Source organism: Ciconia boyciana, chromosome 7 (genome assembly GCF_034638445.1).
Source record: "Ciconia boyciana chromosome 7, ASM3463844v1, whole genome shotgun sequence".
NCBI lineage: Eukaryota > Metazoa > Chordata > Aves > Ciconiiformes > Ciconiidae > Ciconia > Ciconia boyciana.
Genome location: NC_132940.1, coordinates 11,548,861 through 11,568,464, shown reverse-complemented (window position 1 = coordinate 11,568,464; position 19,604 = coordinate 11,548,861). Strand labels below are relative to the sequence as shown.

The following is a 19,604-nucleotide window of genomic DNA, read 5'->3' as shown; positions in this document are numbered from 1 at the left end:
AAAAAAACTCACACAACACACCCACCCACCCACACGTGTGTGCCACACACATGCAGGGAAGGGAGAGAAGGAATGAGACAATGGAGCTTGCTGTTTATGGTTCAACATTTATCTGCCTCTTATCTTTCTTCTATCCTTGAAACATTCTAAGATGGAAGAAGAGGTTACCACCAGCAAGATATTTAGCAAGCCTTCCTCAGAACACAACATATTTAGAAGCATTTATCTCAATTAAAATAATAAATAACAAAGGTTCCTTGTGCACTATTACAGGCTCTAAAGTGATGAAACAAGTCAATCATCCTCCTACGACAGGGGGAAAAAAAATAATTAAATCCAACATACAGCCTGTGTAGCTGAAAGGAAAAAAGAAAGGGAGGGCGGGGGGGAGCATGCACAAGAGAGCGAGAAAGAGAGCGCAAAAGAGAGAGAGAAGGGGGGAGGAGAAAAGGAGGTTTAACCATGAGCTCTCGAGCTCATACACAGGCATTTAAGAAAAAGACTAGAATTCAAAAGCTTGTACATCCAGAAGTTCTCACTGAAATAACTGGTTGCTCATCACTTCTGATCTAGCACCTGCATGCATAAATATAGACTGTGCACCTGAAGTTAGACTCATATTTTCAAAGTCTTGGCTTCTGTCTTTGCATGAGGATTTCTTTAGTGTCTCTGATTATAGTACTTTTTACGCCTGAACTTTCTTCTCTGTGCGAACCCACCCTTCTTCTCACCTAACCACATATTGCAAATGCATCTAGCAGTTTCCCTGTGCCTTCAGCACAATGCAGTGCTTACACAACTTTCATTGCTTGTCTGCTTTTGGTAAAAGGAGAGACTTTCTCTGTAGAGTTGTCCCAAATGTGTTAATTTACCTGGTCACCACCAACCTGCAGCACTGATCTGCCTTTAACTGATCTGCCAGCACTTCCCTCCTGAGACACCGCCTCTAAGGCCAGCTTGCACCCTCCATAAGCCAACATTTTTGTCAGCTTTCTGTTTCCCACAACTGAGCTTTTTACTGCAGCTTTTTGAGAAGCAATTCCACCTTTCTGTAAAGCAAGGACCCACTTGAACCTCTCACTTATTCAAATTCTGTGCATGTACATGATAGGAAATCACTCTCTTTGAAAAGATGCATTTTGGGGGAATTGGTCAAATCATATCAGGCATAAGCCACAGGAAAACACACACAAATTCAGTAATTAAAGCTTCCTCCTGTCCTCAGAACAAGTGTTGCAAGCAGGTACAGCAGCATTTAACTTCCTATCAAACTGAAGCTATGCCACAGGGGCCCCTGCATTCTTGTTGGGCTAACTTTGTATAACCAACTCAAAAACTAAGTTTAAAAAAATCCTCTATTGTTTAATGTTTTTCTGGAAACCCTAGGTCTTTGATCACTACAATCAGACAAGATGGTTAGCTGTCATTCATGAAAAAGTAAATAGCCATTAGATGTAGGAAAAAAATGGAAAGATCATCTAACTTAAATAAGGTCTTTTACATGCTTTCCAAGAACCTGACTTTTGATATTTAAGCACTCAAAATTGCAAAGCTACAAATCAGACAGACTTAGCTGAAACTCCTGTGGAGGCCTGTATCATTTTTGCTGGAGAAAGAACTAAAGGGTCAAGGACACTACATATGCCACAACATCAGGCTGCAAGAGTATCAACTGGAGATGGAATTTCAGACAGGACACTAAATTTCCTGCCTCCTGTCATTGAAAGCCAGGCCCCCTTGTGTGATTTTAAATGGACTTTTTTGGTATGTGCAGCACATCAAGCTGTGTTTGGGACTGAAGTTTTTTTTCCTTTTAACTAATTCACAAAAATATTTGGTTCCCAAGGAAAATAATATAAACAACATAAAGAATATATACTTTGTCTTAACTTCTGTGAAATAACTTCACTGTCTTAGACACACTGCTTTTTTTGTCTTACAAAATAATTAATGAAGCCTTAAAGTTACAGCATAAGGTTTAAACAGTGTAACATTTTCCAAATACCAACACTACCCTACCTTTTCTACAAGCTTTTTAAACTCTACTTACTTTGAACAGTCTAATTTACTTATTACATGTGCCATGTTTAGATTTAATTTTACATCCACTGGTGCATACAGATGAGTCAGGTTTACTTCTACCTTTAATCAGCCTAACTCAATTCCCATGTACAAGGTACAGTGATGGGTACCAGAGTCTGCAGCTCTTCAGCTATTGGAATAACCAATCATCTAGGCTCAGTACAAGTGCCTTCAGCGTTATTTCAACAAAAATGAGACGTCTTTAGCTGATAAAACAGGATGATGGTGCTCACATCCTTCTAACCCTCACTCAGTCTTCCTAGAGTTAATAATCTAGACTGAATCATTACTGGAAATGGGATTTTTATTGTTTTTCCTTTTTCATGCACCCTTTAAAAAATATAGTTAGGGCAGACACTCCTCCCCCCAAACCAATAGAGTTGGTTAGTGTAGCACTCTCCAGTTAATATTGCATCAGGGCATGGTTGCTTCTAGAGCTACCCATGCTTCTCGACAAGGATCCATGCTTCTCGACAAGAATCTCTTCAATTCTGCAAGCTGGGAAGTGTCAGATATATTAAGCCTTTCATATGTGGATCTCTCAAGTTGAAGAGAGAGGTGTTGTACTCCTCTAAAGAGAATAAATCCATGGGAAAAAAGGACATCGCTCTGAAGATGAAACAATATGATGCCTTGTATAGCACAGAGAAAGGATGAGGTAGAGCTGGTCATCAAGCATCAATCTACATTTGCTGAGAGTGCATTCAGCCACTTTTTATAAATTAAACTGAGAACCTAAGTGAACTGTTACAGCAAAACTGAAACTGACAGTCCATATGCTGTGAAGAGTGCAAAACTAAGACCAAATATGGCTCAACTGTTGACAAGTATTTTTAAAATTCTATCATGAACAATCAAGAGATGAAGGCAAGTGTTTGCACTTAAACAAGTTTATAAAAAAAATATTATAACTGCATTTCAAAACGATCAAAGATGTACTAGGAATCATTTTGCAGCTACACAGGATCAAGAAAAAGCACAAGGTCTACATGTGGTCCTGGACAAAGCTGTTGAAATAACTTATTTCAGATACATACACACATACAAGTACCTAATATTCAAATTTATAGATATCTCTTCTTTTTAATGTCACAATAATTTAAGCAAAAGCTAAAAACGATACTTTGATACAAGAAATCTGAAGCACATCCCAAGGCTTAGGACTTCAAAGGATCTTTAAAATTTAATGCTAGAGACTTGGTTTGCCATGTTATAAACACATTCATCTTGGAATATAAACAGAAACTTCCTAACTTTTTGGCTCTAAGAAAAGTCCCTATTCCCTATGTCAAGATAGCTGCTGTACGCAACAACGAAGGTGATACTTTCAGTTCTTCGTAACTTAGCCCTGGTATTCACACACAATGAAGTTGAAAGCATGGGCAATAGACTTGTCTTTCTGTACATGTTCAGTTGGTTTTTGTTTTTAACCCAAAAAGAGCCAATATTCATATGTGCCAGTAAGCAGGCACACAGTAGCACAGGTTTTGCGTCTTGTAAATTCACCTTAACTCTATTTCCCAAAGTAAAAAGTAAAACACTGCACAGTTCTATATATTTTAAAAAAGGATAACAGAATTAACTAGATATTTCAAAGCATCTATTAGCTTGCAACAATTTTTCTGTGGTGAGATAAGTGCTTTTTCTCAAGAACAGAAACATAAAGCACTATGCAGACAGTGAACAGTCCTAACAGACATCTTCTGTGATGCACTCATTCTATTTTAGTACCAAAAAAACCCAGTTGCAATGAAATGGAATGACTTCTCACCTTTACATTACAGACTAGCCTAGTCTTCCTAACACCTGAGTTATTTCCTGCTCAATTTTAAACCCTACTTCTGCTGCCATGACCCTTACACTCTTCTCCTCAGGTCATACCCTGAACTTCTCACACAGTCCCCAGTCATTAAGGGGCAGTGCAACTACTGCTGCATCAGATAAGGTTACCATTCTCTAGAGGTCAAATCCCTGGGGTCCAGATGAATAGTTTTCTCTTGACCTCGAAGGAAGTATATGCAAGGCCTGACTCTTAATGACTCCTGTAAGGGAAAAGCTAATGAACCCAAACAACCAAATTAACAGAGGAAATAACACAGATGTGTGCTGGCTGGACTTCCAGTCCTACAATGAAAGCAGCAAAAGGGGCAAGCAAATAATAGCAATAGGTACTCTAGTTTTATACCACATACCCATTCTTTTCATCAAAGCATACCTTCCTGGAAATAAATATATTCAGTTCTAATACCCAAATCCATACCAGGAGGGGTAGAATGTAACCACAGGTTAGCAGAGGACCTGACGCCTCTGACATACTTTCCATAAGGCTAAACTTACACTTCTGGTACTTGGGTTTTATACCTGCAAAGGCCCAGATTGCCTCTACACGTTGCACTTTCCAGCACTGGCACCAGTACAGCACCACTGTAATAACTCCTCTTCTGCCTGTTCCCATGGAAGTGCATAAAATGAAGCTGTAGCTGTAACGAATGCTACTAAAAATATCTGAACTAAGGACAAAAAGAATAAAGCATGCAAGTAGAGATTTATTACAGTATTAATCCACAGGCCATGCTATTCATTGGCTGAGAGATCATAAGGATCAATTTAATCTGCAGAATTTTACACATACTTAGAGTTCTTACAAAGTTTAAGCAACAGTCCTTCTGCAGCATCCTAGAGCCAGAAGGCATTTAAAAATGCCAGCTGCCGGCTGCTGAAAGTCATCTGAAAGATATCCTTTGTCATCATAGCATGCTAATCTTTTTTTAAAGTTGCTTCAAAGTAAATTCCATCTTTTTTACACTACTCTGTATCCAGACTCATTTCCCTAAAACAAAGATGTTTAGAATGAACAGGTATATTCTCAGAGCTGTCAGCAAAAACATCCAAGAGAAAGTTTGCACAGTTGCTCACTTAATTTCTCCAGAAAGTCACAGCAGTTGCTAATTCCACAAGACCATAAAGTAAATAACTTGACATAACTGAGACATCTGATACACTTAAATAAGATGTTTTATGTATGCAAATGAGACCAAATTGGACCAGAGTTAGGGACCAAATCTGAGGAGAGACAGAGGACCAAAACATCTCTATAGAGTTTCCCCATCCCTCTGCTTTTTTGCTCATCCTCTTGAGTTTTCTTTTTTCAATACTACAGTCAGAAAGACTACGAAAGTGCCTGAGGAAGATTTCAATAAGCAAGGGTAGCTAATGAAAAGCACAAGATATTAAGGATACAAACTGATCTGGAAGTCTCTAATCAGTATGGCTTCTCTGTACACATTAGGTAATACCTAAACCTCTAATCTTACATTAAGGAAATGGCTTGCCTAATAATTCTCCAATTGATTTTTTGCTAGAAATTGGACAGCAGCATCCAGCAGATGAGTAACATTTTCTAATAGGATGAAGTTGAGAGTCCCTTGATTTCTTTTAATTTTCTACTTGGTGCCACCTTTAACACTTTCATCTTCTCTTCAGTTGTCTCCAAGCTCAGGCTAATCAACTTAGCACTGCAGCTTTTCTCTTTTTTGAGGGACAACCACCAGAGAGCCATCTTACCCAGGAACTAAACCTCAGCTGGTAAACAGGCAATACCTAAACTGGGAGCAATTCCTTTGCCATATGGAATATTTGCAGAATGACTGATAATAGGAACTACAGTTCTAAAAACACTACGTTCTCTAGGGTTGACAGGCTAGCCTAGTGTGATCACCAAAGCTGAGTTAAGTATTTGCAGTGCTACAGGCATAAAACTAAAGTTACTCAAACAATATGAATCACACTCATGGAATAACCCTAGGGATTAGCAAGTGTTACAGGAGATGGGGGAAGGAGGGAGCAGGCAAGGAATGGTGTTCCTGGGCTTTTTAAAACAGTTGCCATCTGGAAGGCAATGTATGCCTACAATTTTTGCTATAGCATAAAGGTTTAGAAGAGGAGACCTAAGTGATGTCTGCCTGTTTTTCTCCATTCCAGGATCAAAGACTCTCCAGAGAAAGATGCCTAAGAACTGAGGGGAGGAAAAAAGAGAGAAGGAAAATTAAACATTTTTAATTATAGATTCTGCTTGTGAAAGTTGTATATCAGAAGGACCTTCTCACTTAAAGAACTTACTTTCCCTTCCTTATAAAAGGGTAATTCAGCACAATTGTAACAATTCTGAGAATTTTAAGCTTTTAATATTTTTTTCTTCCCAGTCAGTGCTATCTCCAAAAGTAAAAGAATATTAAAAATAGGAAGGTCTCCAAAGGTCTGAAACTCCACTAATTGCATTTATAGTTTACTTAAATTATTGCTGTTGGGAGGAAAAGCAGAAAAGGAAAGTTTTCCGTTATCACAGAGGAACTTATTGAAAAAAAACCCCTCTCTCTTCAAAAGCCACAGGCTGTTTCATTAAGATGAGCTTTAGGAGTACAAAAGGGATACACTATGCAAGGAAGGGGAAAAAAGAAAAAAAAATCTTTTCCAAACTGCTACATAACAGCATTCTTGTCTCAAAACAATGAATTGTGGTTGATGGTAAAAACAGCAGTGTCAAATTCAGTAAGCTATTACGGTGCAACACGTTAAAATTGTCCAATAGCAATTATCTTGCCAAAGATAAAAATTAACATGTCTGGAAGGATTTCCATAGTAAATTTTTTCCTGGGGTTTATGACACAGCTATAAAAAAATTAATTGAACTGAAAATGTGCACAAGTTCAAAGAATTCTGTGGATTCTCTTAAAAAAAAAAGCTAAAGCAGCAGTCAAGATATTTTTCTTACAGCACTTTTTGCCACATACATCTGCATTAAACTCTGTTGTCCATACTATACATTGCTAGCATGCATTGTCACAGACAACACCACTGAGCATGCAGGAAACATTTTAGACTTCAAGGCACTTTCATGCACCTCTGCACGCAACACCTGTAAAGTGCAGTACGTGAAGCAGCTGATAAGGAGAACTCACCAAGGAGAACTCACCAAACGGGATGCACAGGAAGAGCTAGATGCACAGAAAGGCTGGCTCGCCCCTTAGTTATCTCACCATTGTTCCAATGCCACGTATACAGCACCTTCAAACCCAGGCTGCCCAAACATACTTAGACCCGTGAAACATCTAATACCACACCAGATACTTGGGATAGAATCAGAAGGACTGACTAGGTAGTACACCAGCAAGGAGGAAGACTGAAAGACTGCAGGAGAGGCATGTCAGGCAGACAGCAGATCCAGCTGCTGGCTAAAACAATACTGTCCACTGCTCCATCACAGATCATGTGTTCCTATCATACTGCCACGGCCCTGCTCCCTGCCTGAGAAAGCTCCGATGCATGTCAGATCCCACACTGAGCAAGTAAAGCTACAGCTTCAGATTGTGGCAGCAGAGCATTTGTGCACTTTTTTACTATGATCCAGTATGAATTAATAGCCATAAAACTTCTGTGTAACAATTAGCTATTGTTTGCAAAGCACTTCAATTTCAAGATATCCCAATCAACACATAATAACTCTCCCTTCCTCATCTTCTATATGCACAGCTGTCAGGGTTTTCATTTCCTTCAAGAAGGAATTATCAAGATGTATGACTTGTTCTGTGCATATATATACACATCTAATTATAACAAGATTTTACCCTGACCTCTCTCTTAGAAATTCAGATAAACCTGCCTAACAGAGTTCAACAAATAATTTAAGATTCGCAAAAAGGTATTAAGTGGCTTTTACATGCTAGACTGTATGCTATGTTATCTGCTTCAGTGTAATAGCAGAGGCCTATAGAACCTGCAACACACAAATAAATTTGTTTGCCTCCCATCTAAAATGGGTGCTTTGCTCATGCATCCATTCCATGGTAAATGTGTATGGAATCAGATCATATGCTATTGCTATTAAGCCTGGCTACTCCATGCTAACTGGCTCATAGCTTCATGTCCCCTGGAGTGTATGCTGTCTGCTAACCCCCTGGCAGTGGCTCAGATCTGGTCTCTGAATGCTCAGCAGCATCTCATGCTAACTGACACCAGAGCCTGTACTACTATGCAAGTTTCTCCAAGTCTGAGGATGCTGTGTGCCAGGAAATTAAGAAATTGAAGTGAATAGAGAGTTGTCAGATTAGGAAGGTGGCCGGAAAACAGAGAGAGGCTTGAAGGAGAGGCTGAAATTAAGTTGGAGAGGCATGCAAGTACAGCAGGAAGCCCTGCAGATTCTTGTAGCTACAGAAACAACCCACTAGCTACAGATCAGAGCTGAATACTGAGAAAGGAATACCCAGTTCCTGGTTCATACAGAAAATGAGCACAGCAAATCTGTACCCATCAGCTCAAAGTTAGTGAGGCAGTCTAACACCTGCCAACTCATCCGAGTGGTACACCTATTAAAGCATCTACTTCACTTTCCTTAAATGTTTCTTAACTATGTGCTTGCAAGGATAGATGTCCCTGTGACTCTAAGGATAGATACTGAACTACTTCAGAAGAGGCATATGCCATAGCTTCTGGCTTGAGTAGAACTTCGAAAACAATATTGGATTTTCAAAACTGATAAGACTGTGGATTCAGAACAAGGCCAAAGTCCTAGTGCAGTCTATAATTAAACAATTCCATTCTTATTTTGAAAAAAACAAACCAAAACAAACAGAAACTGCTTCTTGCCCAACAGTTTTAAAAACAAAAGCCACTTGAGAGAGGACAATTAAAACAATGTAAAAAGCTGCCAAAAGGGAAAAACCCAAGGCCCACATACCATCAACACCTTTCTCAAGCAAAAAAACCTGCTCTGCATGATCCACTGTGTTTAGCCTCCCGTATGTTTAAACATGCAAGAAAAGAAGTCTGTAACGCTTCAGACCCTGCCTTCCAATAACAAAGTGCTGTATATTACTAATGTAGCCCCTTAACAGGCTTATAAAATCCTCAAGGCTCCTCTAACACCATTTGTGGTTGTTGCTCTGCCTGTTAATAGCACAGGAGGCTATTAAGCACAAGTCATCTAAATCCATTCACTGAACATTTGCCGCGAGTTCTTAACTTCTTCTGTCATGGAAACATATACATACAAATAAACATGATTTCCCATCATGCCCTCAGACATAAGCTCCAAGTGATGCTGTATCCCTTTTACTTAGGCATATCATCAACTATACTCTCAAAACACAAGAAGGGATAATTAAGCTCCTTACAGAATAGATCCAGCATAGGCTAGTGAGAGAGGATTCTCCTTGTAGTGACTCAGACACCTGTTGAGCAATGGGCCTCTGAATCAACAGTTTCATCTCCAAAGAAGTGAAACCCTGGCAGAAGTTCTCTGAGTGCTAGTAGCATCAGGCTAGTATCAATTAACTTGAGCACTGGAAGCTAGGAGACCACCGTTTTGGACCACGAGCTGAAAAAAGCCAGCAGACAGTGGCTGATTTGTTTATCCTCCTGGGCTATATTTGAAGTGGTGATTCACCATGTCCATCTTACTAATAATTCCTTCAGCTAACCATTTCAGCCCCCTTCTCTAACCTCCAGAAGTCTTCAGAACTCAACTATTACTCTGCACACACTTCAAGATGAAAAATGCAACTACTGTTGCCAGAAAACACAACTAATTCCACCCACTTGGAACATACACAGCTCTTAACTTTTAAAAGCTCTGTAAAACCAAAGAACAACTACTGTATTGGACAAAATTGTGTGTGGATTCCCTACAACATCAACTTATGATGGCCTTCAGTCGTGTTTTTTCCTATTGAAGGCATTAAATGTCCACCTTCGTCCACATAAGAAAAGCAGTGATCACTACATGTACTTTTATAATATGTCACTAAAGCCATTATGTTTCTCAAAATTTTGCAGCAACCTTCTTCAGTCTAAAACTTTTCTTCTTTGGTCTCAAGATGTTTCAGGAATCTCTTCTGTTATTCTGAATTATAACTATAAAAAGTTACTCTTTGAAGTCTTTCTTAGATTTACTTGCTTGCCAGGAATTCAAAAATAGCTGAACAAAGCAAGCAGCTACAAAGTTAGCTCTCCATGAGGAAGCATCTGTGCTGGTTTCATTTTTTTGGCTTTCTGGGTGGGGAGGGATGTTTAAATGACAAGCAAATGGGATGAAGGGGGGGGAAAAACCAACCAACCAACAAAAAACCACACTAAGGAATATCTGCCAAGATTTAGTACAACGAAGTGTTATGAAGCTCCATGTTCTCTAGGACATGTTTAGTGAGTGGAAGGGCCTGAAACCTCCCTGTTTTAACTGATCAGAGGTCCAAAAGAAATTGGCAATAATGCTGGCAAAGCCTGCCTGAAGGACTTGACCAGCCCTCTAACACCAAATCTTAGAAATGTTTCCTCTACTGAGCACAGAGGGAGCGGGAGGAAAAGATCAAATAAACTGTCCCTCTCATATCAAAGGACCCCTCACACGTGCTGTATCTTGAAATTTCTGGAAGTGTCTTTACCTTTGCTCTTACATTAGAAATAGGGCCACTGTGAACTCGTGTGCATCACTCTAATAGGAGCTAGAACTAGAATTGCAGAATTGTCACCCCAGAAGGTGAAGAAATTCACTGCCCACACATGTGCATCTTTGCTTCAGAGTTGCATATTAAAGTTACAGGAAGTGATGGCCACATGTATGCTGATAATTGGCATACAGCTATCCAATCTTCTCATTTTACAGTAGCTCTTGGCAAGCATACCAGGAACCTGTTTTAATTGCTAATTAATAACATACTTGTCTTTGGGGGTGGGAAAGGGTTAATCTTTTAATTGAGCAGTTCCTACAAAATAGAAGTAAATAAGAAACATTAACTTTACAAAACATGAGTTTCCTCTCAATCTGTACTCAAACTAAAACAGCAGGAAAAACATTTTATTGATTTTGACTCAAAACAGGCAACGCTACTCCTAACAAGAGAATAGTCCCTTGTTGTTTTTCCTGAGCAGTTTACAGGGGGATTAAACATACCACCCAGTAAAACCTGGTGGGAAGACTCACATGAACGGAAACTTCAGTTTCTCATTTGATACCTACATCTTGGCCAGGGTATAGGGGCAATGGAATAATTCCTTTCTATGGGACCCAGATTAAGCTGTAATCTTGATGTTATTCCAAGTAAGAAAGTGGTAGGGACTGAATACACTAATATCACCCAGCTGAAACGTCCCTCATTCACCTGTGAAACACACACAACCAGAGTATAAATAAGACTTAAATACAATGCAATGTCACTGAAAAAAAAATATTTAGGGGCAGCTCAACAGTAATCCACATCTCTCATTCAGATTATCAGTGAAATTTTATGTTCCTACTGTGATTTTTTTTTTTCATCCTAATAAGCGCTTCTGATGAGAAAAGACATAAAAGGGCTATGAGTGAAGTACAGTTCTGAGGCCTGATTCTGCAGACTTCCCACTGCATAGCAAGTAGCATGTGATTAACTCACTAGTCACCATAAAAGAAACTATCGCTCAAGGTGAACAGCAGTTTGCAGAATCTGGCCTGAGAACTGTTTCATATTGAGTATGTATATCAATGAAATAGTCTTACCTCAGTAAGTGCGTGCAGCTGTCCTTGATGCACACAGACACCCATAAACCTACAAGAAACAAGAAAAGAAAAGTGGTTTGGGCTTTTTTCCCCCCCTCTTTTTTTTTTTCTTTAAAGAAACTAAGATAATAAGAAGTACTGGATATGCCAAGAAAGAAGGAAAAAGAACAAGAAAAAATTCAGCCTCACAGATACTGCATATCTCAAGGTTGATTATTTAAACATCTCAGCACAAAACAAAACGATGCATCTACGCTACAATATAATCTAAATTAGCAGTTCCAAGAGACCACAGGAGACAGCTCAAACTCAGGATGGAAAGTTACTAATTTGACTATAAGCAAAGGCCAGCATATTATGATTTATGCAGCAAGGAACAGTCTCAGAGTTCTGTTTTAAGGAAGTTTAAGCCAAGTAATCCACTGTTGGTCTGCATAAATAGAAAATTACTTCCCTTTGCATTTTGCTGCTTAAGCATAAAGATGTTTCTTCCTATCCCATTTCTAACCACTCAGGAATATGAGGGCACATATGTGCAGTATACTTCCCCTTCGCAACCCCCTATTTCCAACACCTATTTCCAAGCTTCAATAGTACCCAGTATACACACATTCCACAAAAGTTACCTACGCTGCACAAGGTTCAGACTCCTGCTGTTAATAGTAATGACTGTCACCGTTGATTTTTCTGGAAAGCGATAGAGAATGTGCCATACATTTAACATACAAGGAACAACTGAAAGCTCATTTTTACCACCCTACAAGCCGAACTTAAAAGTGACAAAATGCAAATTAATATTAACGGTAAACATGTCCCATGAGAAAGTTCAGTAAAACTTAAATAATATGCACTTCAGAGCCCTCCCTGCACAGTTAAAGTATTGGTTCTTTTTAGATTAATTAATTTTCAGTTTTATCATTTAGATTTTGGTCTCAACAAGCAAAACCACATTGTCTGTCATTTCCACAATGTTCAGAAATTTCCACTTTGCAAGCAAGGGGTAGAAATGGCATGATTTCATTAAATGTGACAGGGGAATCTTGTGGAGAACAATTTGAAGGAAAAGGACCTTTTATATCCTCAAACACTTCTGAATTTAAAAGCAAAATGATGCAAGACACATGTAGTCCTAGTTCAGCTAAGCTTCTTTTGAAGAAATGAATGATCCTCACTGTTCTCTTGTCCAACAGCTGACTGGTAAATTACAAGCAGCCAAAGAAAAATAATATAGGTAAGGTCCTTTGCATAAGCTGAGCTGTGGAAATCTGTTTTTATAACCAAAGAAGCAGGACTTGTACTTGAACGTCTATTGCCTGGTCTCACCTCAAATAATATTCCCTGAATTAAATATGCAAATTTTAATTTGAGAGACAGCGAAAGTCCAATTCCTCTTGTTTAATGAAGAACAATAGGGCACAAGCAGGTATTCAGGGGAAAGGGAAGAAGGGTTCTTTTATATATACCATCCACTCAAAACATTGCTGTTCCTGAGTTTCACTTCATACAGGAATTACATATGAACACTTTTGTAAACAACTTGACAAATTAAGCTTCCTGAGACTAAGAAATCCAGACTCCTCCAGAGCAGAAATCTGTTTCTTCCCTAATGCATTCTGAAAATCTCCAGAGCTATTGGGCATGCTGTTAATAGCTTTATTCACAAGCAAAAATGGAAAAAAAATCCAAGATATCAGTTCCACTAGTAGACAATTTTTGAAAGTATTATTTTCTCTTTTATGAAACACGCTAATGACACAGGTTAACCCAATACTGCAGTATTTTCATTCAAAAAAAATTGAGGCTAAGTAATTAAAAATAATAATGTTTTCACCTATATATCAACTCTTCCTTTGTAAAGGTGTATACATTACTTTAAAATTAGGAATTCATTGTATTTGACTTAATTCTAAAATATGCATGCAATTAAGAATTTATCAAAATTTTGGCAAAATTAAAATTTCTTGTCTCATCTTTACCAAACAAGAAAAACATCACTGTCACCCAAAAACTGGTAGAACTTAACTTTTTCTGCCAACCTGTTTTGGTCAAGGGAAGTCTCAATGGAAACATATTCATTACCTTTGCGAACCTACACTTAAGGCAGAAAAGACACCAAGAGTAAGAGTTCAAAAATTCTTAAACATTTAGGCTTTCTACTGGGAAACAGACATACATTTCTAACTTTAAATCAGAAATTAAAAACAAAGCTCAATATCATGATCTCATGGAAAAAAGCTGGACAGAAAGATACATTTATAAACCCCACATATTTAGAAGTTATTACCCAGGAAAAGAGAAACCAGATACACTGATAAAGACAGAATTAATGAGTTTACAAGCAACATACTGAAACCATTTAAACTTTGTGTCAAGAATCTCAGCTTTCAGACTCTGGAAAATAGATTGATAGAATAGACCTCTAGTGATCCAAATTCCTGGAAAACTTCGTCTTAGCTGCTGTATCAAGCAATAATAAGCCTCTTGGTTAAGCCAAGTACTGCTACAAAACACTGTTGGAAAGCATTTTCACTAAAAGATAATACATGCAGCTGCTACCAGGAAATACAATTACCAAGCAAGGCTTAACATAAGATTTAAATTTCTGAGATTGCCCCAAATGAGATTCCAAGTTCTGTGGATAGGAAGCTGAGATTATTCCTGTTGGCTAGACGCACTGTCTCCAGAGCCAAAATGTGCTTGTAGGTGAACTTCAGCAGAATGTCTTGTCAGCCAAAGGTTACACTTCCTATAAGCATTTCTAGTCGGAAGAAGCTTCAATGAACCAGTGATCCACAAAACAGGAGACCATTTGCAGATTTATGGAGGTTTATTTTCCAGACAGTGTATCTGGCCTTATCAGGAAAGCTGAAGCACTTCCAAAATCATATCTAGTGGTTGGAAAAGTTTCCCCAGAAGCTGCAAATATGAAGGATGCTATTTGAGTCCACCCTACTAAATACAGCACAGCACATTTCCACCACAAAATGCTTTCTAACAAATGTCAGTGATGTTCAGATTTTGGAAGTCTCTTCTCATAAACCAAGTTATTCCTCAATCAGTCTGTAATACCTGCCCTCCTAGACAAGAGCAAGAGAAGGTACTCTGGATATTTCTTAGTCTGTTAACAGCAGTTGCCCAAACTGCTTTCAGTTCAGTCTGACTGCAAGGGAGAAAATTCTGGACAGGAAGGGGGAGACTAAGAACTGTAGCCCCAGCCTGCAATCTTTGCCTCCTTGATAAATCAAACAAAACTAATATCCAGATTATACAGCCACTGTGGACATCTAGACATTGAACACATGTTTCCCATTAAAAGAACTTCACTGGGACATGTTCCTGTTCTGTGGATAAACCTGGGGCAGCTACAGTCCAACATAATAAATTGATGCCCTCTGAAATTTACTGCTTGTATGAGAAAATTCAGCAGTTTGATGATAACATTTAAAAAAAGAAACAAACCAAACACACCAGTGCAAAAGTCTCTCATGTGAGCTGAGTAACACAAAGAGAAATAAGGTCAAAAGACAGATGCTTATTTCATTGCACTGACTGTTGGAGAATGAAGAGGGTGAGTAAGAATACTGAGTCTGCATTAAGACCTTCCTTAATGTTTCAGGCACCATGCTCGATTAAAAATGTATTTTAAGTTTTCTACACTTGCATTTTGATTCAAGACATAGAGGTAAGGCATTTCATCTCTCCCTTCTGTAACATATTATAAACAACGCATACAGCCTCTCTTCTGCTGTCTTGTGCACAGCATTTCTAAAATACTCCTTTTTGATAGCCACATTACACAGAGAGAAGTAAAAGTCTTTCTTTTCTGCTAAAGCACTATTCAATACAGGACAAAGGATGTTAAGAGACAAAAGCCATCCTTCTGCCTGTTGTAACAAAGTCAATCACAAATAATTTCATAAAAAGGAAGGTTTGACAGGAGAAAACTGCACACACACAAAAAATGGTATTGCGTTCCCAGGGTGCTAGATTTGTCTGAAAGGAGATGAAATAAAATTCTCCTTGAAAGACGTTCATGTAATATGCACGCTGCTTGCTTACTGGTGTGTGCGCACGCGCACACAAGAAGGTGGATTTAATCAATGAGTCAATCTGCCTGCACACTCACTCCCAAACACGCAGCAATATCACCAAGCGCTCCCATGAGAGCACTTAAGACATGAGCTAAGGCTTTCTGTGTACAGAATGTTTTAAATGAAGTCCCCAAGGTACAGATCAAATAAAGAAATACTTTTTCATGCAAACAGTAGTGATATTAAAGACTGAAATTCTATCTCAAAATTGAAGATACACTAATTTAAGAGACAGCACAGGAGATGGAGAATCTGTGTTAGCACACCACTTCATTTGTGAAAATGAGAAAAACAAACCTGTAAAACATTACCAGAATGAAAAGGTATCGGTTCTCTCGGGCTGCAGCCTTAAGGCTCCCAGCCTAGGACACAAGGACGGAGATTTCTGGAGTCCTTTCCAGCCTTATTTTCTTACTTTGATTTGGGTAAAAACTCATTACTACGGCAGCACATCAGCATTTAGAGAAGCAGCGAAGCACTGAAAAACATTTACAACCATACACCAGACCTCTCATAACCCTGGTACCAGATCTAACCCAAGCCTTGAACAGCACTAAGCTTTAAATGGGACACAAGCTAGTAAGGAAGTGAAGAAATGTGCCAAACCTGATTCCCCTAACCCCAGCAATTACAGTCTTACTATGTATCAGTCAACCTGTATTAAAGTGGCTATAGTAAACATCACATGCTACAAACCTCAGCTCACTTTTCCACTCCTGCTCTTACCATATGTTTTGAGGGAAGATGTGGTAAAGCCAGCACATCCTACACCCAGGACAAGGAGAAGTGTAGATCAGAGGCAGAAAAGCATTTTAGTCCTCCATGTTTAGCTTGCATGCAGGAGTGATGTGGAGATAAGAGATGATATGAGATGGGGTTGATGGCAGAAACAGAACAGAGCACTCCATGAACACCATTAGTCTGCTTTTGCCCTAGCCACTCCTAAAATGTCCCTAAGCTGCTCCGTGGGGAAAAAAGCAAAACCAAAAAAAGCAGATCTTTCATACATAGTTTCTTATGATTACCAGTGACTGAACAAAAAGTTACTACATTACAGTTAAAATCTACTCTGCCTCTGGAATCACATCTGCTAATTGAAATAGGAAGGAAGAGGAAGGGAGAAAAAAAAGCCTCTAAATCCTCTTACTTTTTACCATCATGCCGATGCAGCTACAAGAGCTGGAGTCCTCTATTCCAAAATATCCTTAACACGCTGACAAAGAAATTCCATTTTTTCCAAAATAATCCCTTTAATAGAGGGCGGTTTCTCATTTTCTTGATGGAAAATATATTAGAAAATTTTTTAACATGTATTTTATATATATGTATGTATTTGACCACTAGAATCTTTGTGATGCTACCATGGGGATGGTATACTTACTGGGGACTTGGTAAGTGAAAACTAAGCTCTTCACTTACATCACTCTCCTGATTAAGGTGGATCTACATAGCTGGACAAGAGCAGAATTTGAGCACAGAAATACTGAAATGAGTGGGGATATTTAAAGTTAGCATTTCACTCCATGCACAGCAACACAAGTTATTTTTAAAGCCTAAATAACCAGACTGATACTTCACCAAGTATTAGAAACAGGGAAACTGAAACACAGTGACACAACTCCATCTCCTAAAATAGTACAGAGGTATCACTAAGGTAAGAATGCAGGCCTACCTCTAGGTAATCTCTACTGAGCTAAGGAATGGAAGAAAGTCAGCAAGTACTGACAAACTCACGCTCCAGAATGGTGGTTGCAGGCTAGGATAAAAACCTTAAAAGGCATCTGTAACTGTGAAAATGAGTCGATATGGACAGCACAGAAACAAAAGCAGTTTCAAATAGTCAGCAATATTTATTATTCACATCAGTGCAATCCATGGCAAAAATACAAGAATCTTTGCAATAACATCTTGAAGTTAACCGTAGGCGCAACAGAAGGGATAGCTTGTAAAAAGTTGCTATGTATTTTGGGGCACTGGCAAAGGGATGGGTTTTTTAATCATCCAAAGGACAACAATGATTTTTGGCTATCAAATACACTAGGAAGAGGAATCTCTTCTTTCTTCCATATCACTTAGTTCATATAAACCAGGGAAGAGTTCTAGGACAAAAATATTGATTCAATTACAAATTTTAGGTACTAAAGCATCAGGATGTTCAAAACCATAACCACGTCCAGATTAAGGAAGATTTTAGTATACTAAAGTAAATGCATCACTGCTGAATCTGACATTCACTTTCTAAAACATTAATTGACTGAACTGCACATGTTGAAATAGGTTGAGAGCAGACTTTGGATGCCGTAAAGCCAGTATCTATCCAGTTTCATAATTTTAAAAGCCATTTGTTATCAGAGCGCCTCGCAGCCCTCTACCTGCTAAAATTAACTGCTGCACACGACCTCAACATTTCAGCCTAAGAATCCACTGGTATCCTTACCGGCAAACAACAGATCAGCACTAAGGAAAGTAACTTGTTTACAACGTAAGTTAACAGTAGGTAATCCTAGAGCTTACAGAAGGTGAAGAAGCTCAGATGTATATATTACATAAAATCAGAGTACACCTTCAAGCCAAGTGGAGGAGATCCCATGACTAATCAATAAATAATTAAACTTGATGCTAGTGACAAAACAGCTTACTCAGTAATATAGAGGAAGAACTTCAAAGGAGAGAAATTAAGTGAAAAAAATAACATTTAACAGCAAACTGAGGTAGCTCATAGTCCCTGGAAAAGGGAAGTTATACATTAGAACTTCTTGGAAGAGGATCATTCCCTTTAAATACTAATACAAGCTTAAAATTTCCAAAAATTATCCCAGAAAATGTTTCAGCAGGAACACATTGCTGTAGAACATTTTCCTAGTGACCTCTCAGCAATACTACTCCAGCTGCTCTTACTTGACAGCACGATGTTTTCACCTCTCACCAATTTACTATAAAATAAAATTATTATCAAATGTTATTTTTAATGTGTTTCTAAAGTGGGAAATAGGTCCTAAACTAATTTTTACAACACTAGTAGAAGCACCAATGATTTATAGGTTTCTGAAACATAAATACAGATGTTTGCATGCATGTGTGTATATATACAGGTATACATAGACACATAGGCAGGTAACATTTAAAAAGGGCAAAATCTTCTCCCAGGTATAAAGGGACTGGAAACACTGCAGTAAGTGATTTTAAACCAAAAATACAATGACACATAACTAACACACAAAACCGCCACGTTATCTGCTACACAAAGAAATATAATAGTTTTTACTGTGTATTATTATTCAATAAATTCAATAAAAGAATAAACTAAAACTAAATACAGTTTTCTCATTTGCATTTCTGTAGGAATGTCCTTGCTCCCCACAGCAAGGGTACTTACCTAATACATAAGAAAAAGGCAATATTTTTTTACCAGAGAACCAACTCTCTGAAGAAGCCTCAAATCAAGCAATTCATAAAGCAAGTGTAGTTTATTCTTCAAAACCAATTATGCAAAGATAAACTGTTTCTATTTAAGTAATTTATTATGTATTTACTCATAACTGCTTAGTTGAGCACACAGAAAAAAAAGATTTCTCTATCAATCCTGTGTAATAACTGGGAGACCAAATGGAATTCCTTTCTGCTTCATGCATAAATCAATACATTATTGTTCTTTCTTCAGGACCATCTGTGCAACACCACTGACTTCAAATTATTCATAGGCTCTAAGGCCAGAGGGAACTGGTATATCATCAATATGATCTCTGAGACATCGTAAGACATTTAAATTTCAGCAATTACTCAGAACTGAGCACAATAACTTTTGTTCTCAGCAACACCTGTGTAACTCCATTCAAGGGGGGGCAGGATTACATTAAGCTGCAACTGAATGATTTTTGCCTGTCAAACCATCCCTTTCCTACTTT

The 19,604-nt window shown here is 38.3% G+C and overlaps 1 protein-coding gene across 1 annotated transcript in view; it reads right to left on the bottom strand.

Moving 5' to 3' along the window:
- The window catches only part of TESK2 (testis associated actin remodelling kinase 2), an 86,187-nt gene that overhangs the window by 35,104 nt on the left and 31,479 nt on the right, over positions 1 to 19,604 (bottom strand). The window contains exon 4 of the mRNA XM_072866751.1: positions 11,609 to 11,657. Coding sequence (XP_072722852.1) covers positions 11,609 to 11,657 — 49 coding nt within the window. The remainder of the gene's footprint in view (positions 1 to 11,608; positions 11,658 to 19,604) is intronic.